The following is a 13,948-nucleotide window of genomic DNA, read 5'->3' as shown; positions in this document are numbered from 1 at the left end:
AGGAGGTTGAGAAACAATGTGGCCTTCATAACCGTGAAAGACAAGACCGGAGGACAAAATATGAAAAAAACTGGACCTGACACCCAACTGCTTCACCAGGTTGCAGAACTGGACGCTACTGTCTGTGGCTCACTGGACACTAATAGACCGTCTAACATCTTTTATCCTTATGACATAAATATGTGTCCATGTTGCAACTGAAAGTTCTCATGTTCTTCTTTTTCTGTCTTTTTTTGTGTGTCTGTGTGTGTGTATATGTGCAATCACATACCCTTAAAAAAGCATGGGTCAGATCAAATCATACAGGTAATCAGACAAACGATTAATACATTTTTTAACAAAACTGGTTTAAGAATAACTGAGTGACTTATCACAGAGGTTTTACACTGCTGCTTTTGTGAATGTATGTCTCTGGTCCACTAACTTCTGGGATATTCCTTCCCTCCAAAATAGGAGATTAATTTACAAGAGTCGACACATTTAAAAGGGCTAAGAGTTTATTAACAAGTGCAACGTTAATGATGACTTCCCCAAAGAGCTTTGAAATTCCTGACAGGAGCTCAAAACTAAGAGGAAACATCTTTCAAACCTGCTCTGCTTTAGACGAGTTAGTATCAAGACTTAAAGTTATGAGTTTTCTGCTTGGATTCTACAAGACAAAAAAAGATCCCAAACTGCTCTTTACTGCGATTTAAAAAGAAAAAAAAAAAAAGAAAAAGAAAAAAAATTCCGGTTGGCTAAATGCAATGGTACACAGCCAAGAAAAATCCAGCGTGACCTGCAGAACTCTAAGAACGCCGAGGAGACCAGTTTAGAGTGCGGTTGGTCTGAGTAGTTGTAGGTAAACCATTTTGGATGATTACATGGACAATGTGGAGAAAAGTATGTGTACAGTGGAGACTCTTTAGGTCAGTCACCTAGAGGAGAGAGGAACGCCTAAGGACACCCTTTAACTCACCCAGAAAGAGGGAGATTCTGGAGAACCGAGGGCAGGGTGGGGAAAAGGTGTGGAAGGAAAGGGCTTCATAAAGAGAGAAAGGATAATAACCTCATTAAGTGGACTCAACTCGATTTGGAAAATGTGTTTCAGGAACTTCTGTTTCCCTTAACTGCTGAGCATGGACAGAAACTTATTTTAAGCGTAAGTTTTGGAGTACAGTTTGTCAACAAGATTTTCTTTTCTTTTTTCTTCTTCTCATTCAGCTTTGTCACAAAACACAAAGCTGTGATTTGTTATGCCGCCTGTGCACAGTTTAGTTAATTGTGCCACATTTGTTCTTAGCAGCTGAACACAAGTAGCCAGTTTGGCCTATTAAGCGTCGTGGTAAACCTGTTTTGGGGAAAGTGTTTACATGTTTTAGACGCAAGAGATGAGACTGCCACATCATCTTGGCTTGGTGCACTGTAATTCAGAGCCTGCCCCCCCCCCCAACCCCCCCTCCCCCGCAGCCACTTTGCTCCTGTTTTCTCCCCCCTTTACTTTCTGATGACAGCATGCCTCTGGGATTTGCCCAGTGCCGTTAAATCATACAGCTTGTTGCAGGGAACCAGCAGTTTAGCTCCACCACGGGAAAACAGCAGCAGTCATCGGTGTCTCACTGTCTCCACCAATCAACAGAATTTATGTGTCGGTGTTGTTTCAGAGAGAGTATTCTTGCTTTTCATATTGTTCGTGTTGTTCTTGCTCGAGTCACTCTCATCCCAAAAGAAATCTGATGATTAAATGAAGATTAAAGATTCAGATTCAGATTAAGATTAAGAGTAATTGCTGTCCTTTAAGGTTTGGGGCTTCAGATTTATATAAGTGTTTATTTAACCATGGAATCAGTGATTCAAACCGATAAATGTTCGATTTGGGATAGGACGCCATCTGGAGATTGCACCATCTATTCCCCTGACAGACTTACACAACCAACAAATGCTAGCAAATGTACTGATAACGATCAGTGATTAAGTTCTCTGCACTGTGTTTTTAAGTCAGTTCTTTCCAACCTGTAAGTGGTGGTTTCTTCCATATTAAAGTGACGTTCCAACTTAATTGTATTTACAACATCATTTAAAGTCAGAAGTAAGATGCCTTTAAGTACCATAAGATTTTCTGACTTTCCAGTTAAAGGTAAAGATACTTTTTTCTTATACACTATCTTTAATTGAGATAGGGGAATTTGCCAAGATGAGGGATTTCCTTTACATCTGTTTTTTGTCAGACATATGCGACATAAGCAATTTTTTTTTTCTTTGATGGGCAGGTATGTGGAATGTAAACATTGTGGATGTTTCTACAGGTGGAAAACTTGATGACCGTCCTAATCTCACTGTAATCTAAGGGATTGAATTGAGGAAGAGATGGAGCTAAGATTGGGGATCAGGGTCACGCTGGTCCTAACTATCCTGGCTCTGACCCTAAGTGGAGAGAGTGTATTCGCCCAGAGAGCTGGTAAGGTCACCAAAGGTCAAGCACTGACTGTCCTCAGTGCAATAACAATAACTGAGCAACAATCCTAATACTGAAGTCACCCTATCCAGCACTAAAGTTCAGAGTTTTAAGGTTAAACAGCTCTGATGAAGGTTCAGAAAAAACCAAAATGTTAGAGGTATATGGAGAACACAGCATCTCACACATACACAACTGTTTTTTTCTGCACAAATTTATGACTGATTACTTTTAAAGCTGAAGAGATAAACAGACTATGAGGTTCGACTTGGAACCTTTTGGAAATAGATGAACTGATCTACGCTAAAGCCTTAATTTACTCTTTCTCCTAATTTGATCCTTAAATCATCTTCATCTTCTCGTCAGGGTGTAAGAATGTCAATTACGACCTTGTGTTCATCCTGGACACCTCGTCCAGCGTTGGGAAGGATAATTTCGAGAAGATCCGTCAGTGGGTTGCCAACCTGGTCGATTCCTTTGATGTTGGGGATGATAAAACACGCGTCGCTGTAGTGAGGTACAGTGACAGGCCGACTACAGAGTTCAACCTGGCCAGGTACAAGACCCTGGAAGACGTCAAGAGGGCCGCTCGAAACATCCGTTACCTTGGCGGGAACACAATGACTGGAGACGCCATCAGCTACGCCACCAAGAACATTTTCACCGAAAGAGGCGGGGCCAGACCGGCAGCTCGCGGCATTCAGAAAGTCGCTATCCTGCTAACAGACGGCAGGAGTCAGGATTATGTCCTGGAACCGGCCAAGGAGGCGGCCAAGGCTGGAATCAGGATGTTTGCCGTGGGAATCGGCGAAGCCCTGAAGGTGGAATTGGAGGAGATTGCGGCCGAGCCGAAAAACGCTCACGTCTTCCACGTGACGGACTTCAACGCCATCGACAAGATCCGCGGTCGCCTGAGGAGGAGACTCTGTGAAAGTGAGTAATTAAACTTTACAGACTCTCAGGGTCTCGAAGAGCTTGTTACGTCCAGTAGCTGTAAACTTTAATAGGCATTTCTAAAGCTTGAGTTCAGTCATGATCTGTAGCTGTAAAGCAGGCACTTCAGTGTCATTTGGACAAAATCAGAAATGATACACAACTGTGTAACAGGAGAAACATTGTGTGTGTCCATCATACACTTCCTTAGCCTTAACTGAATCTGTCAAATTTTGATGCTTGGATTTAAGTTAGCAGGCAGGTTTCAATTAGCAGACAGGAGTTAGTCCTGTAAATGAAAGCTTTCCTGACCGGGACATTTTTGTGGTTTTTTGCCTTGGTGTGTCATGGGTATAGAGGTGTAGTCCACCGGATGAGCTGAACAACTGTGACCTCAAGTGTTTTTCCAGATCACTGCTGCCTCTCCATAGACAAAGATCCTGTTTTAGACCATGTGTGGGCTCATCGTAGGAGGCCAGGGCGAACAACGGAGAGGGCTTCTATTAAAATGCTATGTATACTGATTTAAAAATACATAACCTCAAAATACTGAGACAAGTGGCCTGAAGCAGCCCCTAGGAAAGTAGAAGTGGCGTGTGTGTGTGTGTGTGTGTGTGTGTGTGACAGTGAACATGCTCAGGCAAAATGTGCTTAAGGGGACGCCGAATGCTTAACACTCCAGGGTCTCCATTCCACCCTAAAATTAGCTGACCAAGAAAGAAAACAATACCTGAGATGCCTTAACCATTAGGAAGCTAAAAAAAACCCCACTTGAAAACAATACCTTCATCTGTTATAATTTCACCTGTCCCAAAAACTGTAGAATGCATATTTACCGTCAGTCAGAAGACACACTCTTGACAGTCTCTGTTGGGTAAGCATGTTGAAACTAGAACTGTCAGCTGTGCTTTATGTCTGCCACATGTCTGCTCTCATGTGTAGAGCTGCACAGAACCACTCTGATCCGACAGAGAGATTCATTCCAAAGCTTCATTTTGATCCGGCTCGGATCACGAGCAGAATCCGGTCTTCTCTCGGCCACAGAGAGGAGAGAAGAAATTTTTACACGGTCAGGGAACATAGCAGGATGTGTGCATCCAGAGATAGTTTATATCTGCCAAAGTAATCAGGGGTGAGGCAGGTGTAAGATTTAAATTGATGTTTTGACACTTAATTCCTCCAAGAGGCCGCTGTGATGGCACTTAGAATTTAAGAATTGCCCTCTTGCCGTTTGCGAGTTACAACAGCTACCACATCAAACCCTTTGATTCGGCGGATCACTGCGCTTGACGTGTGTGTCTAAGAATGTCAGAGGCCGACAAAGATGCTCATTGAATGGTTCAAGTTATTTTTTGCTCAGAAAATTACAGTTCTAATGTTTCAAGTGGGTCGCGCAGCGTACTTCAGCTGTTTCGCATGCTGTGTTTTTGCACCTTGTAATCTAAACCTCATAAAAAACACCAGTAATGAGGGATCAAAGGAAGATTTAATACGTGCTGTGTAATTAACATCAGGGTGAAAGTCAAACAGAGTTTCATTTGCGTTAATAGTATAGGTTTCAAACTGGGGACTTGGCAATGCAAAAGTGCTTTAGGTGATACGTTTTTTATATTTTAGTCTTTCATTATAAACATGGATATTTCAGAAAGTATATTTACCAACTTGGAGACTACCCTTTATTTTCTAATTAATTTCCTTTTTGTCCATTTGATTTTCAGAAACTTTTAGATCGATTCTTGAAAAGATTTCTCAGAGATGATCATACCAAATGTGATATACGGTTGTACCACGATCAGGCAAATTGAAAAAAAGGTTACTTGGTACCTTGGTCTGAAATACAGAAACAAATTTGAACTGAAATCCCAATTAGGAGTGAATGAAGAGGATTTTTTTGTCATTTTTTTCTGACAGTTTATTCCAGTGTGTTCAAATGTACTCGGGGGTATGGATTTTGATTGGGTAATCCTCCCATATTGACAGTGTATCAGGTCCAATCAGATCCAATATGTTTCCAAACAGAACAGCTTTGGCTCATAATAGCCCTGGGTGAGTAAATGCCTGTATGTTAGCCGGGAGACTCTCAGGCTCTGCTTCCTCCCTAAATCTGTATTCGATTAGTCAGCGGCTGGTCTGCCAAATGCGAGGGGGAAACTTTCTATTAAGCAAATCCCCTCTCTGGGATCCCGCCTGGCTTTCCAAATCATCCTCGGGCCATCTGTGAGAGTCCGACACCATTAGCAGACCCACATATCAAGCGCTCGAATCAGGACGGGGGTGGGCAGAAGTCTGTTTTAAATGTTTTTTCAATAAGGGTTAAACTGAGTGAGGGTTCCAAACTGCTGTGTCTAGGCAGTGCTTCAGTTTCAACCTTACGCTGAAAATGAGAGAATTTGCTGGAAGTCTTCACATCTCTGCGTCTTTGAAAGGAGGTCAGCAGATCAAAGTATTATCTCTATGATCACACGACCTTGTACGACCTGCTGTCCTGTCGACGGTGTAATATTTGGCATTAGCACTTGCTCCCCCCCCCCCCACACACACACACACTACATTGTGCATAGAAGCTGGTTTGGTCTGGTTAAAATTTGGATCACAGTGTGGATAAGAACAGGTTCGGTCTGGTCAAAGGTTTTGATGCCATGAAGATATTCCATCTCAAATTCACAGTCCTGTCAACATGTTTCTGATACATTTACTGGAATCAATATTTAAACATCATATCATTTACAAAGCATTAATAAATCATTTGTAAATTCACAGCCGCTGAACTGTTCACTAACAATGTCAATAATGTTAAAATATTAAACACAAATTGGCGGCTAAAACAAACAGTGCAGGGAAAGTTCTGGAACACTCTACAACATCACATTAAAAACTGTGGGCATATGAGGATGAGCAAATGAAGCTGGGCCCCAAAATGGCATCAGTCAGCCTGGATCGGTCACCATTTTGGCTCAGTTTGACCTCAGCTGTTAAATTACAGCTCACAGGCCATTCAAAGTGGAAGTGACTCCAGTTTGAGCCCCCTTTCCCAGAGCTCTGATACTCCACAGTTTAAAACTGATGCACATTTGATTGGAGGATAGGTAAAAGAGGCAGAAGCCCTTCTCTTTCATTTTCATGTTTTTTTTGGGGTTTTTTTTGGTTTGTGTTACGCTTTTCGAGGAGATGATAAGATCGGCCACAATTACTGGGGAAGCGTATGTGTGTTTGTTATGACAAGCGTTAGGAACGGGTTAACTAGCAAAACTGCATCTGTTTAACTTCAAAAAATCAAAACACAATAATCTAGAACACACATACACACAATTGCAGGGTTGAAAAAGGCGAGTCTGAGTGAGATCATAACTTCTGTAGAGGAGAGAAGCTGAAGTGTATCTACAGGTGCAGAGACACACACACACACACACACGGTCGTATTGCCGTTGAGAAGCAGCTGACCTACAGTTCCCTGAAAGCCATGCGCTTAAAGCCACTCCATCTTACAAAAGAGCCAGGCTTGACAAGTGAAGCGAGCCCATAAACTGGGAATCATGGTAAAGTTAAAGTGTCTTTTTATAGCGCCGATTCAGGAAAATTACAGGCTCTGATTGCACATGATTGCCACAGGCCCAATCAGCCATTGTGGTTTGGGCGGCTGCCTGGATCATTCCAAGTTCGAGAGTGTGTAGGTGAGAGAGAGAGTGAGAGAGAGAGTGAGTGAGAGAGAGAGAGAGAGAGAGAGAGAGAGAGAGAGAGTGTGTATGTGTGTATTTAGTATTTAGGGCTGAAGTATGTATTTGCATGTGTGTTTGTGTGTTTGTGTATGTCTCTTAATGAGAGACAGAGAAAGGGAGGGAAGAAGACAGACAGAGAGGGAGATGAGAGGGAGACAGAGATAGAGACCAGCTGTGATGCCACCACAGTCAGATAAAATTGTGAAAAACAAACAAAAACAAACAAATAAATGAACTCTTTAGGCAGAGGGGAGTACATGGGAATGCATGAGCCGTGTGGAGTGTGGAGACAGAGTGTGTGAGGTCACGGTGGAATGTGGATTTAGCCAGTGAGCACTCATGAATTTACTAAAAATACTCATTCACTCTGTCACTGGTGGGCAATTTATCAACAATGCCTTCAAAACCGTAGACTCATGAATTTCAAAATGAATTTACTGAAAATGACTGCCAAAATTCTCACACGTCATTTAGCTCTGACTATTTTAAACTCTGACAAATTGAATCAAGAATTCAAAGCATTCCTCACTCCAGAAACCAAACCAGGGAAGAGGAGAGGATAATATGTTGCTTTTTAAACTTCTCTCAGTCTGGGAGTCAAAGTAAACCGATGTTAGTGATGTTCTGTCACCACTAGGAATGACACACACACACACACACTGTTACAGAGTCTCAGCATGTCTACTAAAGTAAACTAAATCCATGCGTGTTGCCTTTCTCCCTGTCAGCGCTGAGATGGCTCCGAGTACTGGTCTCTGAAAATGGCCCATGTGTAAAAGAGACTAAAACTGCCACTACTCCAGCCACTGACAACTACCAGTCTCTTATTCCTGCCCGACACACACACACACACACACACACACACACACACACACACACACACACACACACATTTTTGTCATTTATCAACTCCATTGGCATGACAGCTGACAACTGACAACTGACACAACATCTCCTTGTCAAGGCCTTAGGGACTTGGAAATATTTGATTGCATTAAAGATGAATTAACTCAAAACTCTTTCAAACATGCCATTAGAGAGGGCTCTACTGTGTGTGATGCAGAACACCCCCTCCTCCCTCTCTGTCTTTCTCTCGTAACCAGTGTCATTTCCCTTGTGCGGGAGCAGATGACTCAAAAGATGATTCAAAAGTTATGCCGGTCTGTCCCCACACACGTAAAAAGGCATCTCCTGTAACACCAAGCAAACACACACACACACACACACGCACTCACACACATACACTGACTCAAGTCTAATTTCATCTTCAAGGCCTTAGTAACAGGGAGGGTTTCCCCCTTTAGTCTGTTGCTCCGTATTTCTAAAGGAAAGAAGTGTCTGGAGTGCTATTTGAACACTTCAGCTGTTTATGATTCAAAAGCCTGAGGTTCCTGGAACATATATAATTCAAGCTCATAACTTCATAAATGTGCCTGTTTGAGCCTTTTCTATTGGGGGCAGACCTGTTCTTTTTAAGATGAGATATACAACTCCGAAGTTGTAAGACGGTTCAGGAAACAGTTTCATGGAACAACTGTTTAAGAAAAAAAAAAAGAGAGAGAGAGAGAGAGAGAGAGAGAGAGAGAGAAAGAGAGAGAGAGAGAGAAAGAGAGAGGGAGAAAGTCTTGTACTATTTTAAAAATGCTTTTTTATTGCCCCGTCTTAAAAGTTTATTTCTCCTCACCCTGCAGATGTGCTGTGCCCTAACATGAAAGTGCAGGCGGATCGGTTCCAACCCAACAGTACCAGCTCCGGTCTGCAGCAGGTTCCAGGTAATTGACTTTGACTCTCCAGGTTGGTTCTGTCTCGCGTGCTATTGATAGACTTCTGCACGATGACTGACCTCTCTTTGTTTGTCACCGTCGACACCAACCACAGCTCACTACAATATGCCTCAGCGTTGTGTGTGTATACTGAAAAGGGCTGCCGTTTTCATGATGTAACACATTAAAGCAAAACTTAATTGGAATGATGGCAGTGGTTAATGTGAATTGAGACAGTTGTTACTGTGTGTGAATTGAGGCAGTTGTTAATTTGAATTGAGGCAGTCGTTTATGTGAATTGAGGCAGTAGTTAATGTGAATTGAGGCAGTAGTTAATGTGAATTGAGGCAGTCATTAATGTGAATTGAGGCAATAATTAATTTGAATTGAAGCCGTAGTTAATGTGATATGAGACAGTAGATAACGTGAATTAGAGCATTAGTAAATATGTACTAAACTATAGCTGACATTACTTGAGCAATTCATTTCTTTAATTACGATTAATACAAATTCAGTCTCCAAGAAACAAACCAAGAAAACCCTTATTCAAAATGAACAACAGCCTAATGTTCAGACTCTCTGACACATCATACCAGGGCTAACTTCATCTCAGGTTATGATGTGACTGTTTTTAAGGAAAGGGAATAGCTGTTTTTGGCCTCATGGTTTTCCCAGAACTGGTGAGTATGATAGTGCTTGAGCAGATAGGTTGGATGTTATGTTAGAGTCTGTGGGGATTTGGGTTCCTGTTCAAACCTCCCACTCATATCCACTGCTCTAAGGTAAAAAACAGACACACACACACACACACACACACACACACACACACACACACACTTCCTCCATGAGCTCTCAGTATAGATCATAGACTACAGCTTCGTGAATTTCTATGACACAGAGGACACACACACACACACACATGCACACACACACACACACACACACACACACACACACACACACACACACACACACACACAAGTGTTCTGAGTACCTTTACGACCTGTACTCATGGGAAAAACCAGATCATCAGATCCACAGCTCCTTGAGTCTAGAGCCTTCTATAAGAGAGAAAGGCCACCAAGAGTCGAAACAATGACTTCAGCATTGAAACAGTAATCTAGAGTGAGTTACCAATGAATTTAGAATTGTGAGTTCTTGAAACAGTAAATAGCAGATCTGGGAAAACAGCAGATGTAAGATATGTTACTATTATGTCAAGATGCTCCAATGCATTCTTTTTAATGCCACAGTTATAGCACAATAAAGAAGTAATAACACACAGGTGGAGACTTCAGGAAAATCAATAAGACTCCATCAGAATGAACAGATTATGGAATATCTATATTGACAGAAGGTCTGCTTTAAAATGATGTGCTGTTGAGAATGGCAGTGTGACCTTGGCCTCATGTATTCTAGAACCTATCAGCAGGAGACTATGCTAGTGTGAGGGCTTGTCCCTGGACACTCCACAATCTCATCTCCTCTGCACAGACCCGGTAGCACATTATGTGGCCAGCCCCTAACGGGAAAGGGCCACACACGTACACACACACACACACACACACACACACACACAAAGACATAATCAGGCATAATCATATAGCACATTTCTATTTAGATTGAGACAACAGATATTCCCAGTGTGACAGAATGGGATCATCCTTATTTCTGTAATGGGAATGTTTATAACTGTCTGTCATCTGACTGGAGAGAAGCAGTGAAAAACTGCACAAAACCAAACACCTTCTTATAGAAGGAATAACGCCCATCATTCTGTGAGAAGAGCCAGAGAGTCCATCTGTCTGAAAGCGAAATCCCCCCACATCTTTAAACATCGCACAAACTGAAATTCACAGGAAGAAATATGTACTTTACTGTGGTAACACTTTTGAGAAATTTGCCACAAATTCAGCCTGAAACGAGAGCTGTGAGAGGTGTGTAATCTCACATGAACAGACCTGACTTTGGGATTATACCCCACCTGCCCAAACAAACACTTAAATAGAGATTTGAGCTGTTTTCTTTCCCCTTTGCTGTTGGATTAGCATTTGGACTTGACCTTTTGCTTATTTGCTTATTGTTTTAATTATAAGATTATTATTACTATATTATTATTATTAGTAGTAATAGTAGTAGTAGTAATAGTAGTAGTAGTAGTAATAATAATAAGAATAAGAATAAGAATAAGAATAAGAATAGTTGTTGTTATTATTATTATTATTATTATTATTATTATTATTATATGAACATTTTACTGATAAACAAAATCAGGACAATGGTTTTCGGTAACAACCAAAATACCACCTACATACATATGACCCTTTGAAAACTCTAATCTGGAAGCCTTAGTCTGTCTAATCCATCTCCAGTGAATGGGATTCCAATCCCAGTGGCAGACAGAATTACTAAAAAGCCCAGCACAGTGAGTGAGCCTCTGCATTATGTTGGGAAGTCCAGTCAGGACCAGTAATAGACTTCGCATACACATGTTTGCATGCCCTTGGATCAAAGGGCTGCAGTTTGCATGGCCGTACTTCACAGTTGGTGCCCTCTTTTCTATGTCAGAGTACACACTCCACCAGCCCCCCCCCCCCCCCCCCCCCCCCCCCCCCGTCCTCTGTTGAAAATAACTTTTTTTTGGTGGAGATGATTATATACTTGTTGCTGCCAGTCTAAATTACTGGTCCCCTCCCAACCCTTTCCTGAGAACCACGGAAATGCAGCTGAGAGACATTTGTAGCGCCACTCCTGAGAGGAGACCAAGACGGAAAATGAACGAAAATCACAAAACTTCCTACCAGACCGTTCAGTCTCCCTCAACGCAACAGTACCGTTTGACTCAGCTGAGATTGAGCCAGTAGATATGTTGTTCATATGTCAACATTTTGGCTGTGCTGGTCAAATTGTACATTTAAAAAAGAAATGAGTATCTACGCAAATAAACCCAAACTCCACATGGAACAAAGTCATGCATTGTTCTACTTGACAAATCTATAAAAAACATGTCTTTATGTATTGCTTTCAGGTGATTTTAAGTTGGGCCTCTTATTGGCAAGTGATGATGGTTCCATGATTGAGCTGTTTTGCTGAATTAAATTTGCACTTAGCATTCTGTCAGGCTAAGTAAATAACTTCTTAGGCTACTGTCAGACAACGCTTTTTCTTCAGTCTGGTTTAATCATAGGTTCCTCTTTGTGTTTTGTGCACTTCAAAATGAAGAGGAATTACTTTTACAAAAAAAAAAAAAGAAAAAGGAAAAGGAAAAGGAACTGCTATCTTACAGTTTTCATTCTCAGATAGATTTCTGTAAAACTGAAGGGGATATGTAGCAGTTTAAGGGGAAAAAAAACAAACTTCCATAAATGTCCCTGAATGCTGATCAGCTCTGGACAGACACCAGTGTAAAAATGGCTCGTAGAAAAGTGTAGCTGACACTGGAATAGTTTTCTCTTTTCCACAGTACAGCGCTCGTCACGGTTACGATCTGAAGATCACAGCCTGAACTAAACGGCTCAGAAGACGACTCAAAGCTTCAGCTTTATTAAGCTAGGAAAGCGAAACGCGTTGAAAAGAGCACTTGACCGGTTGTTGAGCACGTGTTTGATTTAGGACGCTTTCATCTGCAATGCGCTAATGGAAAGAAGAATGAATTCAACTCGATATTAACAATGTCCCAGAGTCAGTCAAGACATTACAGGTGGAATGATGCTACCTATTTCAGGGGGGCAACAATCCAGAACATATCTCAAAAAATAGTCAATGCTTCTCCATACGCTATAATCTTTTGTTTTTGCTATTTTGTTTCACTAGTGAAGTCCAGTTAACAGTAATTATGCATAAAAATTGAGTAATTTCATATCTTACTTTGTGTCAAGATATCGCCCATTCATATACAATCAGGTCAAGACATAGCTGCTGCTAAAAGACCCTTCAGATGAATGTGGTCTGATAAGTGTCTCTGAGGAGCCACTGGCCTGTGTTTTAAATGTTATTTTTGCTTTGTTGCTAATGGGGTATCAGCTTCCTGTCTGCTGACCACCTGTCTCCTGGTTATTTCCACAGTCATGGAGTGAGACAGCTAGCATTTTAACACTCTCTCATGTTACAGCATCATAAAAAACATGTATTCTCCCAAACTATGTCTCCGCAACAAAGAAATGAGTTACACAGAGCTAGAAGACTGACACACTTTCAACAGGCATTCATAAAAATCAAATCAAATCAAATCAAATAAAATAAAATAAAATAAAACGACAGCCTACTATAATCAAAGAAGTGGCATCACCCATTCACCCAGCAGATCAGATGTTTTCTGTTTTCTTAAACCGCCATGTGTTTCTTAAGAGACATTTAGTCTTGGTCATATTACTCAGCGGGTAGAGTTAACTTTGATTGGTCATGTCAAGTCTGTAGTTATTTCTTTACATATATGGGACCATATCAGTAAACAAATAAATAAAGAAATAAACCAAAATGAATAAAAAAGAATTAAACAGAGAAGTTGGCAGATACAAACAGCATGTTTGTGTGTGTTGATTTTCCGTAGAGTTGAAGCTGACCATGCTCATACTGTTGCCATCAGCTGAGTGGTCAGCATTAGCAGACACACATAGCCTGTTATCGCCATAGTTACAAGCCTGCTGTGTGCGGGTGTGTCCTCTTCTGGCCCACCATAATGTAGAGCATGGCTAACCCAGCAAACCACACACACACACACACACACACACACACACTCTCTCTCTCTCTCTCTGTCACGCACACATATGCACGTGCACACACACACACACACGCTCTCTCTCTGTCACACACACACACACACACACACACACACACACACACACACACACCAATGACATAATTGCATAGGAGGCTCTATTTTGTTCAGACATCTGCCTCAGAAAGCCCAGTTGAATGTCTGTTGGCAGTAGATCTCCCAGCATGGGCATAATTAGTAGGGGTTGATATCTGAGAAAGATCTTAGAGAGCAGGGTGGTGTTTGTGCTCCATTGATTCAGTGATAATGTGAATTTTAGGTCAGGCCTGAGGTGCTGTAAATGCAGTCTTTGTGTGAGGGCAGGGAGTGGTAGAATTGACCTGTA

At 41.6% G+C, this 13,948-nt stretch overlaps 1 protein-coding gene across 1 annotated transcript in view; it reads left to right on the top strand.

Moving 5' to 3' along the window:
- The first annotated feature begins 2,346 nt into the window (after positions 1-2,346).
- col22a1 (collagen, type XXII, alpha 1) overlaps positions 2,347-13,948 on the top strand; it is a 49,916-nt gene continuing 38,314 nt past the window's right edge. Inside the window, exons 1-3 of the mRNA XM_030789557.1 lie at positions 2,347-2,437; positions 2,801-3,367; positions 8,775-8,855. Coding sequence (XP_030645417.1) covers positions 2,347-2,437; positions 2,801-3,367; positions 8,775-8,855 — 739 coding nt within the window. The remainder of the gene's footprint in view (positions 2,438-2,800; positions 3,368-8,774; positions 8,856-13,948) is intronic.

The sequence above is a fragment of the Chanos chanos genome, chromosome 12, assembly GCF_902362185.1.
Source record: "Chanos chanos chromosome 12, fChaCha1.1, whole genome shotgun sequence".
Classification (NCBI taxonomy): Eukaryota; Metazoa; Chordata; class Actinopteri; order Gonorynchiformes; family Chanidae; genus Chanos; species Chanos chanos.
Note: the sequence above shows the minus strand (reverse complement) of the source record. Positions and strands in the feature narration are given on the sequence as shown.